The 24,630-nt window shown below is 39.6% G+C and overlaps 1 protein-coding gene across 5 annotated transcripts in view; it reads left to right on the top strand.

The window, feature by feature from the left end:
• The window catches only part of PDE5A (phosphodiesterase 5A), a 143,496-nt gene that overhangs the window by 85,237 nt on the left and 33,629 nt on the right, over positions 1–24,630 (top strand). For all 5 annotated transcript variants that reach the window (XR_013446442.1, XM_078069184.1, XM_036091774.2 and 2 more), the window contains exons 11-12: positions 1,702–1,761; positions 21,585–21,731. Coding sequence is in view for 4 of the 5 variants with exons in the window: in XM_078069184.1 (XP_077925310.1) it covers positions 1,702–1,761; positions 21,585–21,731 (207 nt within the window). In the remaining variant the exon portion in view is untranslated. The remainder of the gene's footprint in view (positions 1–1,701; positions 1,762–21,584; positions 21,732–24,630) is intronic.

Below are 24,630 nucleotides of genomic sequence, written 5' to 3'. Positions count from 1 at the left end.
GTTGTGTGATAGTGATTAGGACCTGTTGAAAGCTCAGGTGATGGATTCCATTTTTTTTAAGCAATGAAGTATTTTTTAAATAAGGTATTACATTGCTTTTTTAGACATAATGCTATTGCACACTTAATATACTACAGTATAGTGTCAACATAACTTTTATGTGCACTGGGAAACCAAAAAATTCATTTGACTCACTCTGTTACGATAATGGCTTTATTGCAGTGGTCTGGAAACAAATTTGCAATATCTCTGAGGTGTGCCCGTATTAGCAAAATTACTCCTTACGACCCTGAGTAAAGTGCTATTTTTACCTTCAGTGAGACAACATCTATTTTTTTTTAAATTTAGAATGGCATGTTATTCCCATGTCCATTCATCTGTGTTGTATTGCATTTATTTATATTAGACTAGTGCATGGCCACAGTCTTCGCTTTCCTCAACAAACTAGCTCTGTGGTCCCAGCAGCAATGAATTAGCCACGGTGACCCATCAATTTCATGTAAACAGAAGATAGTAGCTCCAAGTTTCCTGGGGTTTCCTAGTGCTTAATGGCTCAAATACGAAGACAAATCCCATGTAGCACTGAATCACAAGATAGACATATATGCCATTTTAGATTTTGAATTGCTTAAAATTTTAAAGACTGGATCAAGGAAAACTAGTCCAGGCTGCTCAATTACTCGAGTCCCCATTTAAAATCTGAAAATGCCTCACCTCCTTATCAGTCATGCTAAAATATTTGGGGGTTTTAGTGAATCTATGTGTGTCTGTCAAAAATGAACTTTCAAAAAAATTTTTTTTAAATATGGAAGACATTTTAAGTATGACCACTACCTCGGCTCAAAAGAATGCCTGAAATATTATCCCATTACTTTGAAGTTATTACTTCCGAAATTGGGAATTAAGGATTCTTACGTTAAGGTATAAGAAAATAGTAAGCCTGTCTTTTTAACTCTACTCAGGTAACAGAAAGCGTACTAGATTAGGAATTGAAAGCAGGGTCCCAGGCCTCCCTGTCCTCTCGCTAAGTGTGAGCTTGCTGCCAAGTCATGAGAACAGCTGTGCCTCAGTGTGCTCAGATGTTAACAGAGGGATTTATAGGCCAGTGCTACACTTCTCAGCTCTTGAATCCTAGGAGTGGGAAGGAATCCCTGAATCTGTAAGACATTGCATTCTAGCCATGCAATTTTTCTTTATGAAATTCTACACTGGTTATGGGCCTCAACTGGGGGCCACTTGTAGACTACTTTCTTTCCAAATATCAATGTTAAAGTGTCAGTGTATGCAAAGATTTTTTTTCTTGATTCTATACACAGGTTAAAAATAACTGAAGTCACTATTATTTTTTAAAAAGCAGTACAAAAAGAAAAAAAAGCAGTACAAAGTAAGCTTTCTGCCAAGGTCGAGCCAGTAGCATGGCTGATAAATAATGTGCTCTCCGTATCAACGGTGTCAGAATAAAAGTGAGACTTTCTCTGAACATAGGGAGTATAACTTTTTGTCTTCCGAAACACGCAATTGAATGGAAATCTGGGATTTTTTCTCCCTGTTCAAGAAAGCAGGAAACAAGATTTGACATTGTGGGGCGTCTAGTTCTGTCTCCAGGAAGTTTTAGCAGAATCTCAAGCTTGACACTGTCAAAGTCTACATTCGGTAGTCCTCTCTTGGATAACCTGTTTTCCTTTGTTTCTTGCCCTGTAGGTTCTGTCATATCACGCTTCAGCAGCAGAAGAAGAAACAAGAGAGCTGCAATCCTTAGCGGTAATGCTCCCCTTTCTTTGTAGAAGTGACTAAGTGCCAACATCTAATTAATACATAAACATGGTTCTCTTAGGATAACTCCTTCTAATAACAATGGTCCCATTCAATTAAATGTGGTAAATATTTAGATGGACATTCATAAAAATATTTAATCAATTCTACTTTCTTGTAGGGCCACAAAGTCACTGATGATAACAAAGCAAAAGATAACTTACTGACTTTATAATACATTATATGATTCTGATTTTTTTTTTTTTTCCCAGTAATGTTACATCGTTTTTAGGCCAAAACTAAACTTACCTTTCAGTTCCTGGGGAAATGTGAACAGGTGACCTTGAGGTGGAGGCTTGGTAAGGGTAATGACAACAAAGATTTTGTAGTTTGTTGCCGATAACCTGCTCTGCCTTACCGGGAATTGAGAGTGATTTTAATGTCTGACCATGTGGCTTATGGAATGTTATTTGAAACTGGGTTCAAGTAAGGTCAGTTCCTGAATTCTCATTACATTTTTTATTTAGTATGTTATGAGAAAAAAACATACTGATATGTAAGTAGAATGTTAAATGTTCTAGGTCTTGGTTGAGATTAATGAAAATTTGAGGCACTTACACATTGACAACAAAGGCAAGTGGCCTTCCGAGTTGAAATTTACTTGGGACAACATGGAGAAGGCCTACACAAGATGTGACGAGAGTCTGTAAAGAATGAGGGAAGTGCGAACAGATGTTTGAGATTCTTCTCCGTTGTCATCATCAGCATAGCTGGCCACATGCCACCCTTCTGTGGCCTTACATACATTTCCTTATGTAATCTGCACAGCTGTGTTATGAAGGCCACCCTGAAGCTAGAGAAGCCAAGTTGACTTGCTCAAGGTCACACTGGCAGAAAGTGGGGGAAGTCAGGTGCAAACTCTTATGGTCTAGCTCACGCGCAGACCACTGTGCTGTTATGAGCCATTAGGGAGAGAGAAGATTAAAGATGATTGAAATGCTTTGACCTTCGTAATTCAAAGAATGATGGTGCCATTAACTGACAAGAGTGGAAATGTTAAGAAAGGGAAGTGGTAGGTTTGACCGAGAACGTGGTAAGTGTGAGGCGCTGGTGGAACCACCAGATGTAGGTCTTCAACAGTCAGCAGAGGCAGGATTAGTGTGGGGAGGCGCTGAATCAGAGATGGTGATTTGGAGGTCCCGCCAGGGGGTTTGGGGGATCCCATGGGAGTGGAGCAGTTGGGAGGGGGGTATGGAAGACTGAGGGCAGAACTCTTGGGAATCTGGGTTTCCATGGAAGGAGTAGGAAAGGAACCTGGCTGAGGTGGAGGAGTGGTAGGTGAGCAGGGAGGAAGATTTAGGATGTGGCAGTGGCGCAGAAGGCAAAGGGATGAGTTTCAAAGAGGAAGGAGGGCGCATCAGTGGTAGGAAGGTTGAGAAAAAGGACCGAGAGAAGGCTGCTGGACTCTGTGATCACGTGATTGTTGAGAAAGCAGCTTTAGGTGTAAAACTGCCGGAGGTAAGAGTGAATGGTGACAAAATGGAGAAAATGAATCATAGCCTAGTTTCAAAGGATGAGTTTTGTGTAAAAGAGGGAGTGGAGAAGTAGTAATGAAGGGTGTTGGCTGAACCGTGTGAAGTTTTTTGTTTTGGTTTGCTTTGTTGTTGTGTGCGCAGGGTTGCTCACAAGCTAGAGAACCAGCATGCTCTTGGACAGAGGGCGAAGGTAGGGGATCGAGTGAGTACAAGGCAGGGAAGAGATCTAGACATTGGAGCAGCCTAGGCATTGAGCGAGACAAGAGGGAAGGGATCATAACAATAATAGTAGGGGTGCCTGGGTGGCTCAGTCGGTTAAGCGTCTGCCTTCGGCTCAGGTCTGATCCCAGGGTCCTGGGATCAAGTCCCGCATCGGGCTCCCTGCTCAGCAGGGAACCTGCTTTTCCCTCTGCCTGCCGCTTCCCCTGCTTGTGCTCTCTCTCTCTCTCTCTCTGACAAATAAATAAAATCTTTAAAAAACTTAAAAAAATAATAGTAATAAGAGTAGCTTCATTTATTGAGCACTTACCGTACACCTGGCATCTCTGAAGTTCTCTGCATGTGTTAACTAAGTGTATTTAGTCCACAGCAACCCCATGAGGTCAGTACCCGTTAGCATTTGGAATTCGAGGATTTTGAGGTTGAGAGGATCTCAGGATCTCCCGGGTGGTAAGTGATGGTGCGAGTACTCAATCCAGGAAGCCCACATCCAGAGCCCACACTCCATTGCACAACACTGGAGAGGCAATGAGCTGGAAAGGAAGGAAGGATGAGAACTTACAGACGTTCTCAATTAAATCAGTAAGTAGGAAGTGGAGTCATTTGCCAAGAACAGTTTAAGGAACTTGAGGTGATTTGTCCTGAAAGGTTACGCTTCTTCATTTGGGGTTAGCCTTATTCGGAGGCTATATGGGCTGTATTTATTTTGTTGACGATGGTATTCGAAGGAATGAGCAGTTTTTCAATTATTTACAAAGGTTTATAGGTTTTAAATATCTTTCACATCAGGCTTAATTGGCCTGTTTGTCTAATCCTCCCAGAATGATGAAGTTTTGAACTAAAAGCATACTGTGAGTTGGAAATTATCACATGGAAAGATACATCTTGAAGTGCTTGCAGGCACGGCGGGAGTGTTAAATCAGTTCTAAAAGGAGGGCAAGGATACACTCTGCCATGTGTTGTGTTAGATAAATAAAAACTAGCAAATAGAGCAACGTCTCAAGGTAATGCTGGAAAAATCACTTAGGTTATTAAACTTTGCTTTTCACTTTGAAAATAGCAGTCCTTCAGAAAAAATTTGGAAGTTATTTTCTCTGTTATTTTTATAATTTTAACAAGAGAAAAACCCTTTGGAGTAACTGAAAGTTGCCATATTGGAGTATTGTTCAAAACCATCTGTTGTTTCATTCGGAAAATAGATTTCTGGCAGCTGCATTGAGAAATTAAGGGTTATAAGCTTGTGGGTCGAGTTCTTTATTTAAACTGGTTGAAATTCAGCAACTGAATGCAATGCTGGTTTTCTAGCAACCGAATAAAAATTCCTTCACAGCCTCAAGTACACGGGTGTCTGCGTTATCCAGCGACGGCCGGAGTTGCTGCCTTTGTCGTGTATCTGATGATTTGTCTCAATTTAAAACCTAAAATAAATCGAAAAGCTGTCTAATGTATTCTTAACTTTTATTTTTACAAATTAGTTCTTGAATTAAATAATATACTTCAGGATGCTGAATATTTATGCCTGTGTCCAGAAAAGTTCTCTAATTACACCAGAAGTATAACAAAGTTGACAGGAAACTCAGAGTCCTTATTTTTTTTTTTTCCTTGTTTTACTTGAGTTTTTAATCTAATTTCTCTTGACTTAGAATTGGGTATCACAGAAATAAGGCCTTAAACTAAGCATTCTACCATATACCTTTTAATGATCATTAGTCACAAGTTGATCACATAAAAATAAATGGACCCCAGCTGCCTGGTCATGGTTATTAGAAAATTATTAGTTAAGATAATCAGAAAGTAATCAATGTTTATTTCCAGTAACTGGATATTTGATGGGCTGATTGCCTTTTCTGCCTTCCTCTCTTGTTAGAGGGATAGTAAATAAATATGTATTAGAGTTTAGTTTTTTAAAATAAGCTTCTCAGTTTTGCCATGGAGTCCGTGCTTATTCAGTGCAGTCCGTAGAGCTTCTGCTTTATGTCAATTTCTGCAATCATACGTAATGCATTTAAAAGCAAACAGACCCTTTTGTATCCTGAAAGGTTTTCTGCATCAATATAGTGAGAGAGGAAGAAGCTGACTTCTTAGGCAGGATTTCTTAGGAGAGAATTTACTTCATCTTGACCTTAACCTTTCAGAGCCAGAAACGTCACATGAACGCTCTTATCAGGTGTGTGCGTGACAGGTGACAGCAGGAAAGGGCAGAGCTGCTCCCTGACCCAAATCTCTGATGCCTAAAAGTCAGTGTCAGAGTATCGATCCGATTCCTTGTATCAAGATGATCATCACATTCCCTCACTTTTTGGGAAAATCTGTATATGTATAGTCAAATTATAAATGGAAAATTTTGAGCCGATAATAACAGAGTTGGTGTTATGATCTCGATAACCAGTGTCACTGAACTGTAGTAACCTATGGCATTCAGGAAGATTCCTTCTTCCTCAAACAGGTGCTAGAATTACCCTGAAACCATCTGGGTCCTTTGGACTTCCTGTACACCATCAGTTGATACATTCATTTTTATAGGTGTCCACAACATGAACTGGGCTATATCTTTTCCACATTGGCAAGACTTAATAGATTCTGTTTGATTCTTCCTGCTTTCCTTTGGCAAGCTAATCTTATCTTTTCTGCTTTGATTTTCCTAGTGAATTACTTCCAACGGTAATCTTAGCTCCAAAGTATAGTGGTGCCGGTCTTGAACTTCTCATATACTAACTAGATGTTGACCAGATCTGCACTAATTATTCCTAACTGTAGTCATAAATTTACCTTGAAGGTTTTACTTATAAGCATATATACATTTTGTCAGAGTCTTGACAGTATCATGTGCCATCGTTACATGGTTTTGAAACCCGTATGCTCATTATTTTTTACATTCTGTGCCTCTTTGCTATTGAGATTTATAAGATTACATTTATATAATGTTAGAAAGAAGGAAAAATCATAAAACATGTTGATGTAGTTATTAAAGAAAATATGCTAATCCAGTCCTGCTTTGCCTTATTCGCTTCTTTATTCTCTGTAAGATTTGGTTCTTTGAATATTCACCTCCCTTTGTTTAAGTAAATTTCTTTCTCCTATGCGTTTGGATTCACTTCCCTCTTAGAGAAAGATAAATTCTAACAAGCTTGTAAATGGTGTGGATTTTTTTTCTTTAAGAACATATTTTCTGTGCATGTTAAAAGTGGGGAAGAGAGACATTAGGCTTCTGTAAAGTATAATGTGATGACTGTCAAACGGCTTTATTCAGAGACCTGGAAACCAAACTGCTCTGCTCTGTGTAAAATGGTCCCCTGCTAGGTGGGGGATAGGGATCAGGGACTGATGGGGGAGCTTAAACCCCTAACTGAGCATCTCTCCTTGTCGCTACCAATTAACTCCTCAGATATCTTACATTAATTTTATCCTTGAAGGTAATTTCCTTGAAGAATGGATCATTGAGGAAAATCTCTTTTCCTCCTAACATTTGTATTGAATAAACATCAGGAGTAATGTAACAAAATGCCTTTATAAAACACTGAAGCTAACTGGAAGAATTTGACATTTTATGGAAGACCAAGTTCAGTATCTGCTCTTCTATTCAAACTTATTTTAACAAATAACTTTCTGAATAAGGAGCCTTTTCTTAACAGTTGGCTGTTAGGAGTCGTTTTCGTAATTTTTACTTTCACTCTCGATATCTGATACTTCAGACCTAGGGCAGGTAGAATGCTTTTATAGCAGTGTGACCTTTTTCGTATAAAGATTATACAATTGAGCAGATTGTGTAGCCAGGTAGCCACATGTCTTTATTTTCTTCTGAGGTTACCAGAGACTTTGCCACAGGCTAAATATAAACCTTTTTCATGAGACATCCACCAAAAATAAGAAACTCAATAATTTTTAAATGATTCTTTTATTTACCTTACCCAAGTGTATTATTTTTCCATGGACACATGCTTTTTGGGCTTCAAGGAGACTATACACTTTATAAATAGTTTATTTCCTATAAAGTCTTATTTTTCTATTAAGTAAACAAAGAGGTACCTTCTACACTTGTGTAGAAGCCTTCATAATAAGAAATAGTTGAATAAAAAAGTCTGTCATTTGTCTTATGTAAGGCACTGATAATGCTCAGGATAGATTCTCTTTGATTTTAGAAAAATATGTGATTATATTAGCCAGGGTTCTCCAGAGAAACAGAACCAGTAGGTGAGAGATTTATTCTGAGGAATTGGCTCACACTGTTAATGGGGGCTGAGAAATCCAGCAGTCTGTTGTCTGCAAGGCTGGAGACCCAGGAAAACCAGTGGTATAATTCAGTGTGAGTCTAAAGGCCTGAGAACAGAGGAGCTGATGGTTGAAATCCGAGTCCAAGGGCCTGAGAAGATGAGATGAGATATCCCAACTCCATAAGAAGCAAAAAGGGGCGGACTCCTCCTTCCTCCATCTTTTGTTCTATTCAGACCCTAAACAGATGGATGATGCCCACCCATGCTGGGAAGGGTAGTCTACTAAGTCCACTAATTCAATGCTAATCTTATCCAGAAATACTTTCACAGACATACCCAGAAATAATGTTTAATTTGGGCACCTGCTGTCCAGTCGAGACAAAAAACCATCACGAGTGACTAAAAGAAGTTAAACGTGTACTTACATTCTCTATCGTTGTGTTGTTATGGATCATGTGCAAACTAACATACTTGTGTCATTGCACTTTTTTTTAATATTCTTTTTGTTATGTTATGTTATGTTAATCACCATACATTACATCATTAGTTTTTGATGTAGTGTTCCATGATTCATTGTTTGTGTGTCATTGCACTTTAAAAACTATGTATTTCAATTATTTTTTTTAAAGACTTTATTTATTTATTTGACAGAGAGAGACACAGCGAGAGAGGGAACACAAGCAGGGGGAGTGGGAGAGGGAGAATCAGGCTTCCTGCAGAGCAGGGACCCCGATGCGGGGCTCGATCCCAGGACCCTGGGATCATGACCTGAGCCAAAGGCAGACACTTAATGACTGAGCCACCCAGGTGCCCTGTATTTCAATTATTTATGTGTGTATCTTCACCACCAGCCTGTTCTTGAGCCATCATTATCACCATCATCATCATCATAGCTACCATTTAGTGATGGCTTCACAAGAACCTGGTTTACGTATCTTGTTAAATGATTGAATGAATGAATCAATCAGTAGATTCTGGAAAATCAGGACTTTTAGAGAGCCTATACTCTAGCATGAAATAACACAACTCAAGCTCCTTCAATATTCAACAAGATTTTGCTTGCTTTATTCCTTAAAATGATTATGAAGCTAGAAATAATTTATTAGTTGATGACATATATAAAGCTTCATGGGTCTGGAGAAGAACTAGCTTCAACTTCCAGCTCTGTGATCTCAGACAAATCTGTGACTCCTTTGTGTCTCAGTTTCTTTATCTGTAAAAAGAGGATAATAAAAGAATTTACCTTGCAGAGTTGTAGTGACTGGAGTTCCTGGTACATATGTCCCCAGGAAGTATTAGTTATTGATAGTAGTGGTAACAGTGAGAGGAAAATCTGTTCCCAAAATCTAGTAGTAAGAACAGCAAGATCTTGATGTGTCCTGTCATGTTCCATGTCTTTTTGCCTGAGCCATTCTAATAATGTGCACTTCAAGGAAGTATACACTCATTTTTTTTTTTTTAAGATTTTATTTATTTATTTGACAGAGAGAGACAGCAAGAGAGGGAACACAAGCAGGGGGAGTGGGAGAGGGAGAAGCAGGCTTCCTGCAGAGCAGGGAGCCCAATGCGGGGCTCGATCCCAGGACCCGGGGACCATGACCTGAGCCGAAGGCAGACGCCTAACGACTGAGCCACCCAGGCGCCCCTACACTCATTTTTTAAAATTAGTTTAAGTGGAACAAATAGGTGAAAAATCTGGACGAAAAAAGCCCCATGTGTCCTAAGAACATATGGAAACCTTTGTTTTTAAGGTCCAGTTCTCTACTTGAAGGGAGTAATCTAGAATTGACCATTTTAGGTAACTTCTTGCCAGAGTGGCTAAAAAGTGGATTTGGGTCATTGCTTTCCCGTCCTGAGTTTTTTGGAAGTGAATGAATCAAATTTTAATGAGACTTAAGACAAACTGAAGCTGATTTTGAAAAAATTACAGTAATGAAATATTTATTGTGCAGATGAAAGGAATTTAAAATTTCTTAAAGCAAATAAAATTAATAATTGATGTATAGGGTAAGCATATATCTGTTGTTTCTGACACAACATGGTTCATTATTAATGTTAACATATTTATTATAACTCTTTGCCAAATTAAATTACATTTAATATTATTGAGAACTAGTTAGGTGCTTGATGATCACAAAAAGATTTTCATTTACACATTTATATTTGCCTCCTACTCTATGTGGACATTATATTAGGTGCTCCACATGACAGTAAATAATAAGTCTCTACCCTCTTAGAATTTGAATAGTGAAGGACTATATACAATATATACTATAATTATTCAATATTATATGATTATAGCCAGAAACAAAAAGCTGCAACTTTAAAGTGTATGGCATTGTGAAATTATATAATATAGAGACATTCTAAAATGAATGGTCTGGGATATGTGTAGTTTTTCATGTAAGAGATGTGGCAAGTCTGTGATTTCATCCTATACTGTAATTCAGCAACCTGCAGGATAAGATTGCATCTAGGTTTTGGCTACATTAATGCTTCAAGAAATAGAATGTTTGGATTTGCAATCAAGATCCAGAGCTCACTGCCTTCCACAGACACACCAAAACTACAACTACATATAAAACAACTATCTCTGAGAATGACCTGAAGACTAGCAGAACTAAGATTTTACAGAACTAAAGATATAAAGAAGAAGTCACATCAAGACAACCAGGGGAGGCAGAGATGCTGTCTACTCAGGACCCACACCCCCCCAGCATGGCAACCCACAAACGGGAGGATATCGCAATTGCAAAGGCCCTCTCTGAGGGACAAGGGTCCAGCCTCCATATCGGGCTCTATGACCCAGGAAACCTGCACTGCAAAGATGAGCTCCCATAACATCTGGCTTTGAAAACCACTGGGGCTTAAGTCCAGGAGAGCCAGAGGACAGTAGGAAACCAAGACTCTGCTCTTAATTCAAGGGCATGTGCACAGTCTCACTTGCTTTGAGTCCCAGAGCAGAGGCAACAGTTTGAAAAGTGCCTGTGTTACGTGTGAATGAGATTCATGGACTAATTTAACTGACTGAATTTAGGGCATGGAACTAATTTGGGGATCTGTTGGAACTTTCTGCAGGGATAGAAGTACTGGTGGATGCCATTTTTTTCACTCCCCTTTACCTAGCAGCTCTGAGTAGCTGCCCTACCTAGCAGGTGCTATTTTGACACTCTCCATCTCCAGTGCTAGCACCGCTTGCCCTGCCCTGGCATTTCCCTTCAGACTTGCCGTACCAAGCCCACCCAGCCTGGCCTGTGCTCCTTCCAAGTGGCTCCGCCCCACCACACCTGATGGGTGGCCTCGGGGACAATGGTACTGCCCCAGGTAACCTCACCCTACCACAACCAGTGGGTGGTCCTCCACCCTGCCATACCAGAGGGGATGGGTGACCAGGGGAGTTTGCACTACAGGGTCCCACATGACACCTTAGCCATAAAGCCATAGCCATAAAGCCATAAAGCCACTCCTTCGAGACAAGGAGACATAATTGATCTACCTAATCCATGGAAGCGAACAGAGAATCAGGCAAAATGAAGAGACAGAAGGATGTGTTCCAAATGAAAGAACAAGATAAAACTGCAGAAAATAAATAAGTGAAATGGAGATAAACAATCTACCAGATAAAGAGTTCAAAGAAATTGTCATAAAGATGCTTATTGATCTTGGGAGTAGAATGGATGAATACAATGAGAACTTCAACAAAGAGATAGAAAATACAAAGAGAGCCTATTGCATTGAAGAATACAATAACTGAAATTAAAAATACACTAGAGGGAGGGGCACCTGAGTGGCTCAGTTGGTTAAGCGTCTGCCTTCAGCTCGGGTCATGATCCCAGGGCTCTGGGATCGAACCCTGCATCGGGCTCACTGCTCAGCAGAGAGCCTGCTTTTCCCTCTCCCTCTGCCTGCCACTCTGACTATCTGTGCTCTCTCTCTATCTCTCTGTCAAATAAATAAATAAAATCTTTAAAAAAATAATAAAAAGGACTAACATTTTAAAAAAATACACTAGAGGGAATCAACAGAAGATTAAATGATGCAGAAGAACAGATCAACTTCTCTAAGACAGGGCTGTGGAAATCAACCAATCAGAACAAAAAGGAAAGAGAATTTTTAAAAACTGAAGATAGTTTAAGGCATAAGATCAAGCATATTAACACTCACATAGGGGTCCCAGAAGGAGAAGAGAGTGAAAAAGGGACAGAAAACCTGTTTGAAGAAATAATGCCTAAAAACTTTCCTAACCTGTGAAGGAAGAAAACATCCAACTCCAGAAGTACAGAGAGCCCCAAAAAGATGAACCCAAAGACACCCACACCAAGGCACATTATAATCAAAGTGTCAAAAATTAAAAGAGATCATCTTAAAAGCAGCAAGAGAAAAACAACTAGTTGTATACAAGGGAGCCCCTATAAAACTATCAGCCTATGTTTCAGCAGAAACTTTATAGGCCAGAAGAGAATGGTATGATATATTCAAACAGCTGAAAGGAGAAAAACAAAACCAAGAATACTCTACCTGGAAAGGGTACCATTCAGAATTGAAGGAGAGATAAGGAGTTTCGTCAACAAACAAAAGCTAAAGGAGTTTATCACCAGTACACTGGCCTTACAAGAGATGTTAAAGGTACTTCATTAAATAGAAAAGGAAAGGTCATAATTAGCAATAAGAAAATTATTAAAGAAAAAAAATCTCACTGGTATGGGTAAACATATAGTAAAGGTACTGGGTCAACCACTTATATAACTATTAATGGAGGTTAAAAGACAAAAGTAATAAAATCATCTACATCTACAATAATTAGTCAAAGGATACACAAAATATGTGTAAAATATGATGTCAAAAACAAAACGTGGTGGAGTAAAAATCTAATGGTTTAGAATGTGCTCGAATTCTAGTGACCATCAACTTAATATAGATGGTATAAACCTAGGACGTTGTATATGAACCTTATGGTAACCACAAATGAGATACCTATAATAGATACACAAAAAATTGAGAGTAAGGAATAAAAACATAACACTAAGGAAAGTCACCAAATCATAAGAGAAGAAAGCAAGAGAAAAAGGAACAGAGAAGAACTACAAAAACAACCAGAAAACAACAAAATGTCAGTAAGTACATATCTATCAATAATTAAATGTAAATAGACTAAATGCTCCAATCAAAAGAAATAATGTGGCTGAATGGATAAAGAAACAAGACCCCCTACACATTACCTACAAGAGACTCACTTGAGATCTAAAGACATACACAGACTGAAAATGAAAGGATGGAAAAAGATATTCCATGCAAATGAAGCAAAAAAAAAATAAAACACAACAAAATAGACTTTTTTAAAAAGATTTTTTATTTATTCGAGAGAGAGTGGGGGAAGGAGCAGATGGAGAGGGACAAGCAGACTCTGCCCTGAGTGCAGAGCCCAACATGGGGCTCAATCACAACTCTGAGATCATGACCTGAGCCAAAACCCTAGAGTCGGATGCTTAACCAACTAAGCCGCCCAGACTCCCCACAAAATAGACTTTAAAACAGAGATTGTAACAAGAGGAAGAGAAAGGCATGACATAAGGATAAAGGGATCACTTCAACAAGAGGGTATGACCCTTGTAAATATCTGTGCACCCAACATAGAGGCAGCTTAATACATAAAACAAATATTATCAGACATAAAGGGAGAAATTGACAGTAATACAACAATAGTAGAAGATTTTAACACCCACTTACATCAAATGGATAGATCATCCATACAGAAAGTCATAAGGAAACATTGGCTTCAAGTGACAGATTAGTCAAGATGGGCCTAAATATATACAGAGCATTCCATACAAAAACAGCAGAATACACATTGTTTTCAGGTGCACATGGAATAGTCTCCAGGATAGGTCACATGTTAGGCCAAAAATATGCCTCAATAAATGTAAGAAGCAAATATATCAAGCATCTTTTCCCACCAGAACAGTATGGAATTGATTTCTAAATCAATTACAAGAAAAAAAGTGGAAAAAAACACAAACATGTAGAGGTTAAACAATATGCTACTAAACAACCAATGGGTCAATGAAGAAACCAAAGAGGAAATCAAAAAACTCCTAGAGACAAATGAAAATGGAGATACAGCATTCCAAAATCTATGGGACATAGCAAAAGCAAGTCTATGAGGGAAGTTTAAAGCATACAGGCCTACCTCAGGAAACAAGAAAAAGTTCAAAAAATAATCTAACTTTATGCTTAAAGGAACTAGAAAAAGAACAAACAAAGCCCAAAGTTGGTAGAATGAAGGACATAATAAAGTTCAGAGTGGAAACAAATGAAACAGAGACTAAAAATCCAGTAGAAAAATCAATGAAATGAGGAACTGATTCTTTGAAAAGACTAACAAAATAGATAAACCTGTAGCCATACTCATCATGAAACAAAACAAAACAAAACCAGAGGGCCCAAATAAAAATGAAAATTAGAAACATAATTAGAAATGAAAGAGAAGTTACAACAGATGCTACAGAAATGCGCCTGGGTGGCTCAGTTGATTAAATGAAAATTGGGTCAATTCTTAGAAATATAACAATTTTCCAAGACCCAACAGCAAAGAAATAGAAAATCTGAACAGACCAATTCCTAGTGATGAAATTGAATCAGTAATAAAAAAAAAAAAAAAAAACCTCCCAATAAACAAAAGTCAGGACCAGGTGGCTTCACAAGTGAATTCTACCAAATACTTAAAGAAGAGTTAATACCTATCTTTCTCAAATTGCTACCAAAAAAAACCCACAAAAAAACAAAAACCAATGAGGGCAAAGAAATGCTTCTAAACTCATTCTATGAGGCCAGCATTACCATGATACCAAAAGCAGGCAAAGAACACCACAAAAAAAGAAAATTATAGGTCAATATTGCTGATGAACATAGATGCAGAAATGCTTAACAAATATTAGCAACCCAAATTCACCAGTACATTAAAAGGATCACCATGATCAAGTGGGATTATTCCAGAGATGTAAGAATGGTTCAATATCTGCAAATCAATCAATGTAATAGACCACATTAATAAAATGAATGGTAAAAATCATGTGATCATCTCAATAGATGTGAAAAAAAGCATTTAACAAAATTTAACATGCACTTATGATAAAAAACTCTCAACGAAGTGAGTAGAGAAGGAACATACCTCAACATAATAAAAGCCATATATAACAAACCCATAGGAAACATTATACTCAATATGGAAAAGCTGAAAAGTTTTTCTCTAAAATTAGGGATAAGACAAGGATGCCCACTCATGCCATTTGTATTAAACATTCTAAGTCCTAGCCACAGAATCAAGCAAGAAAAATAAATAAATAAAAGGCATCCAAATTGGAAAGGAAAAAGTACAACTCACTATTTGCAGATGACATGGTACTGTATATAGAAAAGTCTAAAAACTCCATCAAAAAACTAATAAATGAATTCAGTAAGTCACAGGATACAAAATTAATATACAGAAATCTGTGGCATTTCTGTGCATTAATAACAAACGACTAGAAAGAGAAATTAAGAAGACAATCCCATTTACAATTACATCAAAAAGAATAAATACCTAGGAATAAATTTAACCAAAGACATAAAAGACTTGTTCTCTGAAAACTGTAAAACATGGTGAAAGAAAGTGAAGACACCAGTAAATGGACAAATCTACCTGTGCTTATGGATTAGAAGGATTAATATTTTTTAAAATGTCCATAGTACCCAAAGCAATTTGTAGATTAAATGCAATCCCTATCAAACTACCAAGGGCATTTTTCACAGAACTTGAACAACTAATACTACAATTTGCATGGGACCACAAAAGACCCCGAATAACCAAAGCAATCTTGAGAAGGAAGAACAAAGCTGGAGGAATCACACTCCCTATTTTCAAACTATACTACAAAGCTAAGTAATCAAAACACTGTAGTACTAGCACAAAACAGACACATAGACCAATGCAGCTGAATAGAGAGCCCAGAAATAAACCCGTGCTTATATGGTCAATTAATCTTCAACAAAGGAGGTAAGAATATACCGTGGCGAAAAGACAGTCTCTTCAATAAATGGTGTTGAGAAAACTGGACAGATACATGGGAAAGAATGAAACTGGACCACTTTCATAAACCATGTGCAAAAATAAACTCAAAATGGATCAAAGACTTAAATGTAATAGTGGAAACCATAAAATTCTTAGAAAAAAACATAGGCAGTAAACTCTTTGACATCAGTCTTAGCGATATTTTTTTGGATCTGTCTCTTTAGGCAAGGGCAACAAAAGCAAAAATAAACAAATGAGACTATATCAAACAAGGAAGGTTTTACATAGCGAAGGAAACCAAGACAAAAAGGCAACCTAGTGAATGGAAGAAGGTATTTGCAAATGCCTTCTCTAGCTGAGAAAGTCCTACATGGCATCTTCTTCCGATAGGATGTGCTTCATCTACATTGAAAATCTATACTTTGGTGTAGCCACCTTCATGAATTTCCTTAGCTAGATCTTCTGGAGAACTTGCTGCTTCACCTTGGACTTTTATGTCGTGGAGATGGCTTTTTTCCTTAAACCTCATGAATCAACCTCCGCCAGCTTCAGACTTTTCTGCAGCTTCCTCACCTCTCTTAGCCCTCAGAGAATTGAAGAGAGTTAGGGCTTTGCTCTGGATTAGGTTTTGGCTTAAGGGAATGTTGTGGCTGATTTGATCTTCTATCCAGACCACTGAAACTTTCTCCATATCAGCAAGAAGGCTGTTTGACTTTCTTATCATTTGTGTGTCCACTGGAATAGCACTTTAATTTCCTTCTAGCACTTCTCCTTTGCATTCACAAGTTGGCTACCTAGAGCACGAGGCCTGGCTTTTGGCCGACCTTGGCTTTCGACATGCCTTCCTCTCTTCCTTCATTTGAACACTTAGAGGCCATTGCAGGGTTATTGATTGGCCTGACTTCAATATTGTTGTGTCTCCGGGAATAGGGAGGCCTGAGGAGCGGGAGAGATGGTGGAAGAGCGGGTTGGTGGAGCTGCAGAACACACACAACATTTACCGATTAAGTTTACCGTCTTATGTGGACACAGTGTGTGGTGCCCCAAAATACTTACAGTAGTAACATCAAAGATCCCTTATCACAGATCAGCACAGCAAATATAATAATAATGAAAAAGTTTAATATAGGTGACATAGAGACACAAAGTGAGCAAATGCTGTTGGAAAAATGGTGCTGGTAGACTTCTTCATGCAGGGTTACCATAAATCTTCCATTGGTTAAAAAAACAAAAACAACAACAACATCTGCAAAGTGCAGTAAAACCAAGTGTGCTTGTCCCTCACTGAAGAAACCAAAATCAATCCAGAACCCTAGCTGCGAGGGAGTCAGAGAAATATGTTTTTGAGCTTTCTAGACTCTTCAGAAAATGAAGGCTCACCAGCAGAAGGTTGAAATAGATGCTAACGGAGCCTTGCTATAGTATCTACCAAAGAGATACACCGGTGAATGTTTCCCTGGTGCAGCTGGGAAAGATGAGAGAAGAACTAGCTATATGAAAACTTGGGGGGATGCATTCTAGGCAGAGGAAAAACGGTTAAAGAGGCCTGGAAGTGAGAAAGAGTATTAATTAACCTAAAAAACAAATGACAAAAGTATCAACCTCCTCCCAAAGCCTCCCCCACAAAAATACAAATGGCAATTTCAAGAAACGCAAATTTTCATTTAGAGCATTAATGCAGTAAGTAGAGATGCTACCACATACCCAGTCTAATCCTCCGCTACACGCACGCAGAGGCTGTGGTCCTCCATTTAGCCAAGAGTTGTGGAATACCCCTTCTCTCATGTGTGAGGAAGCCTGACAGTGACATGAATGTGGAATCAAGCATGAAAAACACAACATAACCGTAACAGCTAAGGTGCACCCATCCATTTCCCTTCACTGAGGAGAGGGTCCCAGACAGATTGAGCCCTGTACAGGAAAGTCACTGGTAAGATTCAGATGCCACCTACAGGGTGGTATTTTGTTCCAAAGTGAGAAGGCAATAAGAGATCCTGGAGTCCTGTGGCCAGAGAGATAAATATACTATATATTCAGAATATTAAACCTCAGAGACATTCTAACCCAACCCCCTCATTTTACAGGGGAGAAAATAGAGAGGTTGGACGTCTTGTTGAGGGTGAATAAAGTCAGTGGAATAATGGGACTAGAACCCTTAATAGCAAACATACCTTTTTTTTAAAGATTTTATTTATTTATTTGAGAGAGAGAGTGGCGGGGAGGGGCTGAGGGGGAAGGAGAAGGACAAGGACAAGCAGATTCCTCACTGAGGTTGGAGTCCAACATGGGGCTTGATCTCATGACCCTGAGATCATGACCTGAGCCAAAGTCAAGAGTCATCCACTTACACGACTGAGCCACCCAGGCGCCCTGCAAACATACCTTTTTACCATGTGCTTCACTTTGCTTTAAAGTTGTTCTTTTTATGATCATTATCTAATGCTGAAACGTGAATGTGGTAGTTAATCTAGCTAATTGTGATCAATTTAATATTTAGCTCCTTATCAGTCAGATGGTATTCAGAAAAACTGTTTCCAAGTTAAGAACACTAAGAAATTAAAATATTTTAAAAACTCTGAATACTGCTTCCTTTAACCCAATCCAGCCCTACTCCCAAGGATATGTTTAGTTCCACCCTTAGCGAATTTCACTTGCAGGGTTGGTTGTGTTTTTTAAAAAATTTGGCAAAAACGGTGAAAACGGGCCAAAGCATTAGAAATAAAGGGTCATAAAAAGGTGCCTTAGATGAAGAATTTCCTCTAAAGTGTCATGGAAGCTAAACTAGTTTCTTCATTAGTTTGAGTGGCAGATCCAATTACAGATCTCAGAAGAAAAATGAGATGATACTACTGACCTGTTTGCCAGATTGAATCTTTAACCCACTGAGCTTCGTGTACTTTTGGCATTCCATATTTGGTTAATGTGACACAAATTAAACTCCCAACTCTAGAAGAGCTTAACTATATTTGAATTAAGCGATAAAATATCTAAACGCTGTTGCTTGAGGACTCAGAGGCATTATGCTCTCTTTAGAAGAATAAGCAGTATTCTGTGGGATTCGATGATAGCAGAGTTGAATTGGATTATTCAACCATAGGACACATACACATTTATAGCACCTTATCGCTTTACAAAATCCTTTATTTTAAGATTTTATTTATTTATTTGACGGAGAGAGAGAGAGCGAGAGCAGGAACACAAGCGGGATGGGGGGGGGGGTGCGGCGAGAGAGGGAGAAGCAGGCTTCCCGCTGAGCAGGGAGCCTGATGTGGGGCTGGATCCCAGGACCCCGGGATCATGACCTGAGCCGAAGGCAGATGCTTAACGACTGAGCCACCCAGGTGCCCCAGAAATAACATATTTTTAAAGATTTTGTAAAGTGAGAATTCTGAACCTCTGTATCACTGAGCAGGAGGTTCGGAAGGAAAACGTTTGCGCGTCCCCGCGGGGTCAGCTCCGAAAGGCTGCGTCGCGGTGCGGGGTGACTGAACACGCACAAGAAAAGACTGTCTTCCCTCCGTAGAGAGGTTGGGGATTTGAGTGTCAAGGAGAGAGGCGCAAGCTGTATTGGCCCTCGTTATCCCATCCCGTAGTGTCTAGAATATCCTTTGTGGAAGGAAAGAAAGAAAATTTCTTCTGTAAGAATAACGACGCCCTAAGGGAAAAAAAGCATCTGTTGTCTGGTCGAGTGCAGCCCGCGTCAGGGAAGCAGCTGCAGTCTGCTTTGAGTTACAGGGTGGGCTCATTCCCCCCTCTGCACTGGGGGCTTGCACCGCAATTGACTGCTGCCCTCCCTGCTGTCGGAGGCCGCTGTAAGCAATGGAGCCCCTTATCTAAACATGTCCAGTCCTCTCTTCCTCTGTTCCAGCCCACGCAGTAGCCTGTGGAACTGTCTTAACAGAATGCCTATTTCCTCGTGCCCGTTGGGCTTGGGAAAAGAGTCTTAGTCTGGACTATGAAGAGGGTGACATTAATTTAAAGTTTAAACGTGTCCGATATATGTAAGTACAATGGGAAGGTCAAGAGAGCAGGAAAATGGGCAAGCCCCCCAAGATTGGTAGGGGGAACCAGTGGATTGCTCCGTCAGATTTTATTCCTTTGGCCTTTTTGCTTCGGAAATGATGGAGGTAAAGCAGAGTAGTGATATCCTAGATGCTCCTAGGAAAACTAAGGGGTTTGGAGGGAGTCAAGGAAAAGACGTTAAAGGGAAGGAGCCGGGTTCAGATTTCCTAATTTGTCTTCCCTCTGCCTGGCACCAAGTTAAAACCTCTTTTCATCAGGTGAATCGCAGCCCAATCTGGCTAAAGCAGTTGCAGGGCTGGCGAGGAAAATGGTCAAGGGGGTGGGGGGTGGGGGTTCCTGCAAGTTCTGATGCCCACCGCCCCCCCCCCCCAGCAGGAAATCTGAGAGAGAAGCCTGATAGCTCTGTGCAGTCCGAGGGAGCCAGGCACCTTGGCTTTGGCCAGTGTTACTTCATGAGAATTGGGGCTCGGAGTGGCCTGATTTCTCAGAAGCCAGAAATCCTTTTTTGTTGTTGTTTTTGTTAAAAATCTCCCAGTTTTTAAACAGTATAACAGATTGGAATGCACTTGCCAGGTCTGCAAGTTTTCCAACTCAGGTTCATGGGCTTCACCCTCCTTGGTGGTTTTGGGACCTTAAAACTAGAACTTATGACTTATATTAGGTGAAGGGAATAGGATTTTCCCCTCTCACTCATTTAATAAATGTTCCATGTTAACAGTTACCAAAGCTGTATCCATCAGTAGCCACGATGGATATAGGGATGTGTAAGATACAGTCCTGCCTATAGATCCCAGGGAACTTAGGAGACAGATAAACAGGAAATTACATTACAGTGAACTTCCTGTAATTAAACAGATATTCCCAAGGTGGGGTCCGCGCTGAAGGGCATTTAACCTTTCCTTGGATGTGAGCTGTGCCTTAAAGGAGTCCATCTATTAAAGAGAGTAGGTGCTTTGTAGGAGGTACAAATGAACAGTGACGAAAGGGAGCAAGGTATATTTGAAGAAATTGCAATTATTTACTGCAATTAAATGATTATCAAAACCAAGGATATTAATTAAAAGACAGATTCCCCTCCAGAAAACAAAACTGGCTTCTCAAGACCCATCTCAGATTTACTGAATCAGAATCACTGAGTTTTTTTTAATGGGCACCCTAGGTGAGTCTTACTATCAGGCTTGGGTGAAGTACGTTCTGTTCATCTCCACAGTAGAGATTGTGTCAAATCTGAAAATAGGATAGTCTGCCTGGATTAACCAGCTGGGCTACTCCGGGCAAGGCAGCTAGCCTCTTTGTGCTTACGCTTCTGTACTTGAAAAATAGAGCTAGAGTATCCGCTTAGTAAGATTGTCTTGCCAATTAAGCAGAAAATACTTAGAACATTATCACTATCCTGCTCACCACTTGATCCCCAGCCCATAGTATTGGGATAGGTCCAGAATAATTACTCAATAAATATTTGTTGAATGACTAAGACTGGAGAGCTATCAGGGGCCAGAACCCTGGAGTCCTTAGTTCTGCTTACTGTTCTAGGTACAATCTCCAGGCAGCCAGCCTCTCTCCTCTACCTAACCTACCTGGAACCATATTAGTTACCCCCCAAGTGACTCATTTAAAAAAAAAAAAAAAAAACCAGAAGTAGCTCCTTTATCAAAAAATTTCTAGGGCGTACATTAAAAAGAAAAAAGAAACACGATGTGCTATTTCCCTGTAGTAAAGTGAGAAAACTTTGTGAATCACTGCTGCTATATAAAATTAACAGCTCTACCTCATTTTGTTCTTCTCTCTTTACCTAAGGCCGCTGTGGTACCATCTGCTCAGACGCTTAAAATTACTGACTTCAGCTTCAGTGACTTTGAGCTGTCTGACCTAGAAACAGCACTGTGCACAATTCGGATGTTCACTGACCTCAACCTTGTGCAGAACTTCCAGATGAAACATGAGGTAGGAATACAGTCCTGTCCTTTGGAGGAGAGAAAGAGAGAGGGTGTGTGTGTGTGTGTGTGTGTGTGTGTGTGTGTGTGTGTGTGTGTATAAGAGAGAATTAATCAATATTACTGTCACCTAATGCCTACCTGAGATTTTTAAAGAAAAATGATCAACCCTAAAAAGACATTTGTTGGGTTCTTACTAGTTGCCAAGCACCAAGCTGAAGAACAGGGGAGAGTACTTTCAACAGTGGGAGCAGGGTGTGTGCAAAGGCAGGATGAGAGAGTGGGGCTGGGGCTGCAGAGCCCTGGCGGAGGGAGGGAGGGTGGTAAGGGAAGCAACTTGGAGAGGAAGGTAAGAAGCAAATCGGATATAACCCTGTAGGCTATTCAGAAGAATTTGGATTTTATCCTGAAAACAATGGTGAGTCACTGAGGAGTTGTAAACACGGAAGTAACTTGATCCGATCACAGAGGTTATGATAACACAGTACTGAGAAGGACCAAAACAAAGTGAACTTCTTTGGAAATGAGGGAGTACAGGCACTTGATGTGAGGCCAAGCTTGTGGTTTGAACAGGGGTTACCCATATGGGGGGGAGGATGAAAACTGATTTTAACCCCTGTTGATTACATTATTAACCTCTCAGAAAACAGCAGGGCTTCGATCAGTATCTTCTAATACCCGTCTGGAGATACCAGGGAATAGCTATGTATAGCATCAAAGAATAAAGGAGAAGAGAAAGGATTGTTTGGGGGAAAAAATGTAGTAATTTGCCTTTAGAGTTAATTTTTTTCTGGTCAATCAAATTTCTAGTCTTCTTATACAGATTTCCTGTCTGGAAATTTAAATACCTTGGAGGCCTCTACTATTTAGCAATCCACGAATTCATAAAATTAAACTTTATTAATATATACAGTGTACCGGGCACCATGCTAAGCCTTCATTTCAGCAAAGAGTTGTCCCTGCTCTCAAAAGCCTCACAGTTAGGAACGAAAAGGAAGGGCTAATATAGCTAGGTTAATACAGTGCCGTTGTTGGTATTCTTGGGGTATTCTTTCTTAAATATAGCCGAAGTTTATATGACTCTTGGGTGAAAACAAACAACAACTGTCTATGTACTCTAATAATACTTCACTCTTCTTAGAGCCATGTTGATTAAAGGACATCATGTTACTTGATTATTTCAAGAAGCTCTCAAGCACGCTTCTCTGGTTATTATTGGCCCTCTTTGAAATTCAGATAGCGTGAGAAGAGTAGAAAGATCATGGGTTTTAAGTTGTAGCTCTACTAGTCATTAGCTCTTATTTCCTTAAGGGATTCATCTCTCAAATTCTCCATTTCACAGTCTGTTATGACTTCCCCAGTGGGAGTCTTGTAAGAATGACACACGCATCGATGTGACTGTACGTACGCATGTGTATATAGGTATACTCCTATCTCCTATGACGTTTTGCTCCTTATTGTATCACCCCATCAAGTTTCTCTACTGTAGGTTATAGGGCTCATTTTTAAAAGCCTTTTCAATTAATGGACTAAAGACCTCATTTAGAGCCAGTTCTCAATGTGAAACTCAGTTCAGCTTCTTGCTGGTTGCATGACCTTAAAAATAAGCAAGACAGCATTTCAAATCCCTTTCCATTCTGAGATTTCCCATATGTTAAACTAGTAATGATTCCATTGAAAGAGCCCAGCCAGGACAAAGGAATCTGATCCTTATACCTATTTATGAAGTTTTTAAAAGTTGATTTATTTCTTATTTCTTAAAAACCTATAAGTTTTCAGATAGCACGTGAGTGTTGGATATGATGGTAGTCATTCAGAATTTTTTTTTTAAATATTTTACTTACTTATTTGAGAGAGCGCACGTGCACGTATGAGCTGGGGGAAGGGCAGAGGAGAGGGACAAGCAGATTTCCCCGCTGAGCAGGAGCCAGACTTGGGGCTTATGACCTGAGCCGAAGGCAGACACTTAACCGACTGAGCCACCTAGGTGCCCCAGTCACTCAAAATTTCTTTAGCAATCTTTATTCTTCCCTTTCCTTGAATTTTTGTTCATTAGGCAGGTATTTTTCTTTAATGTCTCGTTCATTTACTCTCCTTTACTGTTTGAATAACTACTATTCTGATTCCAGCCAACATCAACTTGAATACCACGGTCATTCTGATTGGCCTTCCTGCCCTAGTGACTCTCCTGTCGTGTTTATTTGAGATGTTGTTGTCAGTATAATTTTAGGGTGATAAAATTTTTAAAATGTTATTGCTGGAGAGGATGTTGGCATCATGAAGCTGCCCCGACAAAGAATCTTTCCTACTGAAAGATCTGTCAAATCTTCATGTCTCTTCTTGGCTTCCAAATCTTGAGTTACTCTCCTACAAACATGGCAACCATTGCTCTTGCTGACCTATGAAACAGACTCTTGACTTTACTTGAACAAATCTGCATGTGCTGTGCGTATCTTCACCTTCTGTCTTTCACATGTCATGCATCTCCTGAATGGACCCCACTTGCAAGGCTGCTCCACTTCTTGCCACAGCGCACTTTTCTCGTCCTCAGAGCCTGACTCAACCCCAGTTTTGACTTCATACCACTTGGAATGCTGTTGACAATTTGTGGTCTCGATTTTATTTCTTTCTTTTGTATGTGCACTTTTATTATTTTCACTCCTGATTGAGATTCTTGAGGGCAGAAACTGAGCTGTTTTCTGGTTCTTCTCTTTCTCCCAGAGCATCTCGAGTCTGCCACTCAGGACATAGGAAGCCTTTGTCATTGTTGGAGACTGATCAGTGTATTGAGCATGCTCCCTAGAGTCATCCACATTGTACCTAATTATTCAGTAGTCCCGTACAAAAGACTGTATTGCAGATTTGAACATGCCAGGCACATCCACCAAGCACTGAGCTGATCTGACTGT

This window comes from Halichoerus grypus, chromosome 3 (genome assembly GCF_964656455.1).
Source record: "Halichoerus grypus chromosome 3, mHalGry1.hap1.1, whole genome shotgun sequence".
Classification (NCBI taxonomy): Eukaryota; Metazoa; Chordata; class Mammalia; order Carnivora; family Phocidae; genus Halichoerus; species Halichoerus grypus.
Note: the sequence above shows the minus strand (reverse complement) of the source record. Positions and strands in the feature narration are given on the sequence as shown.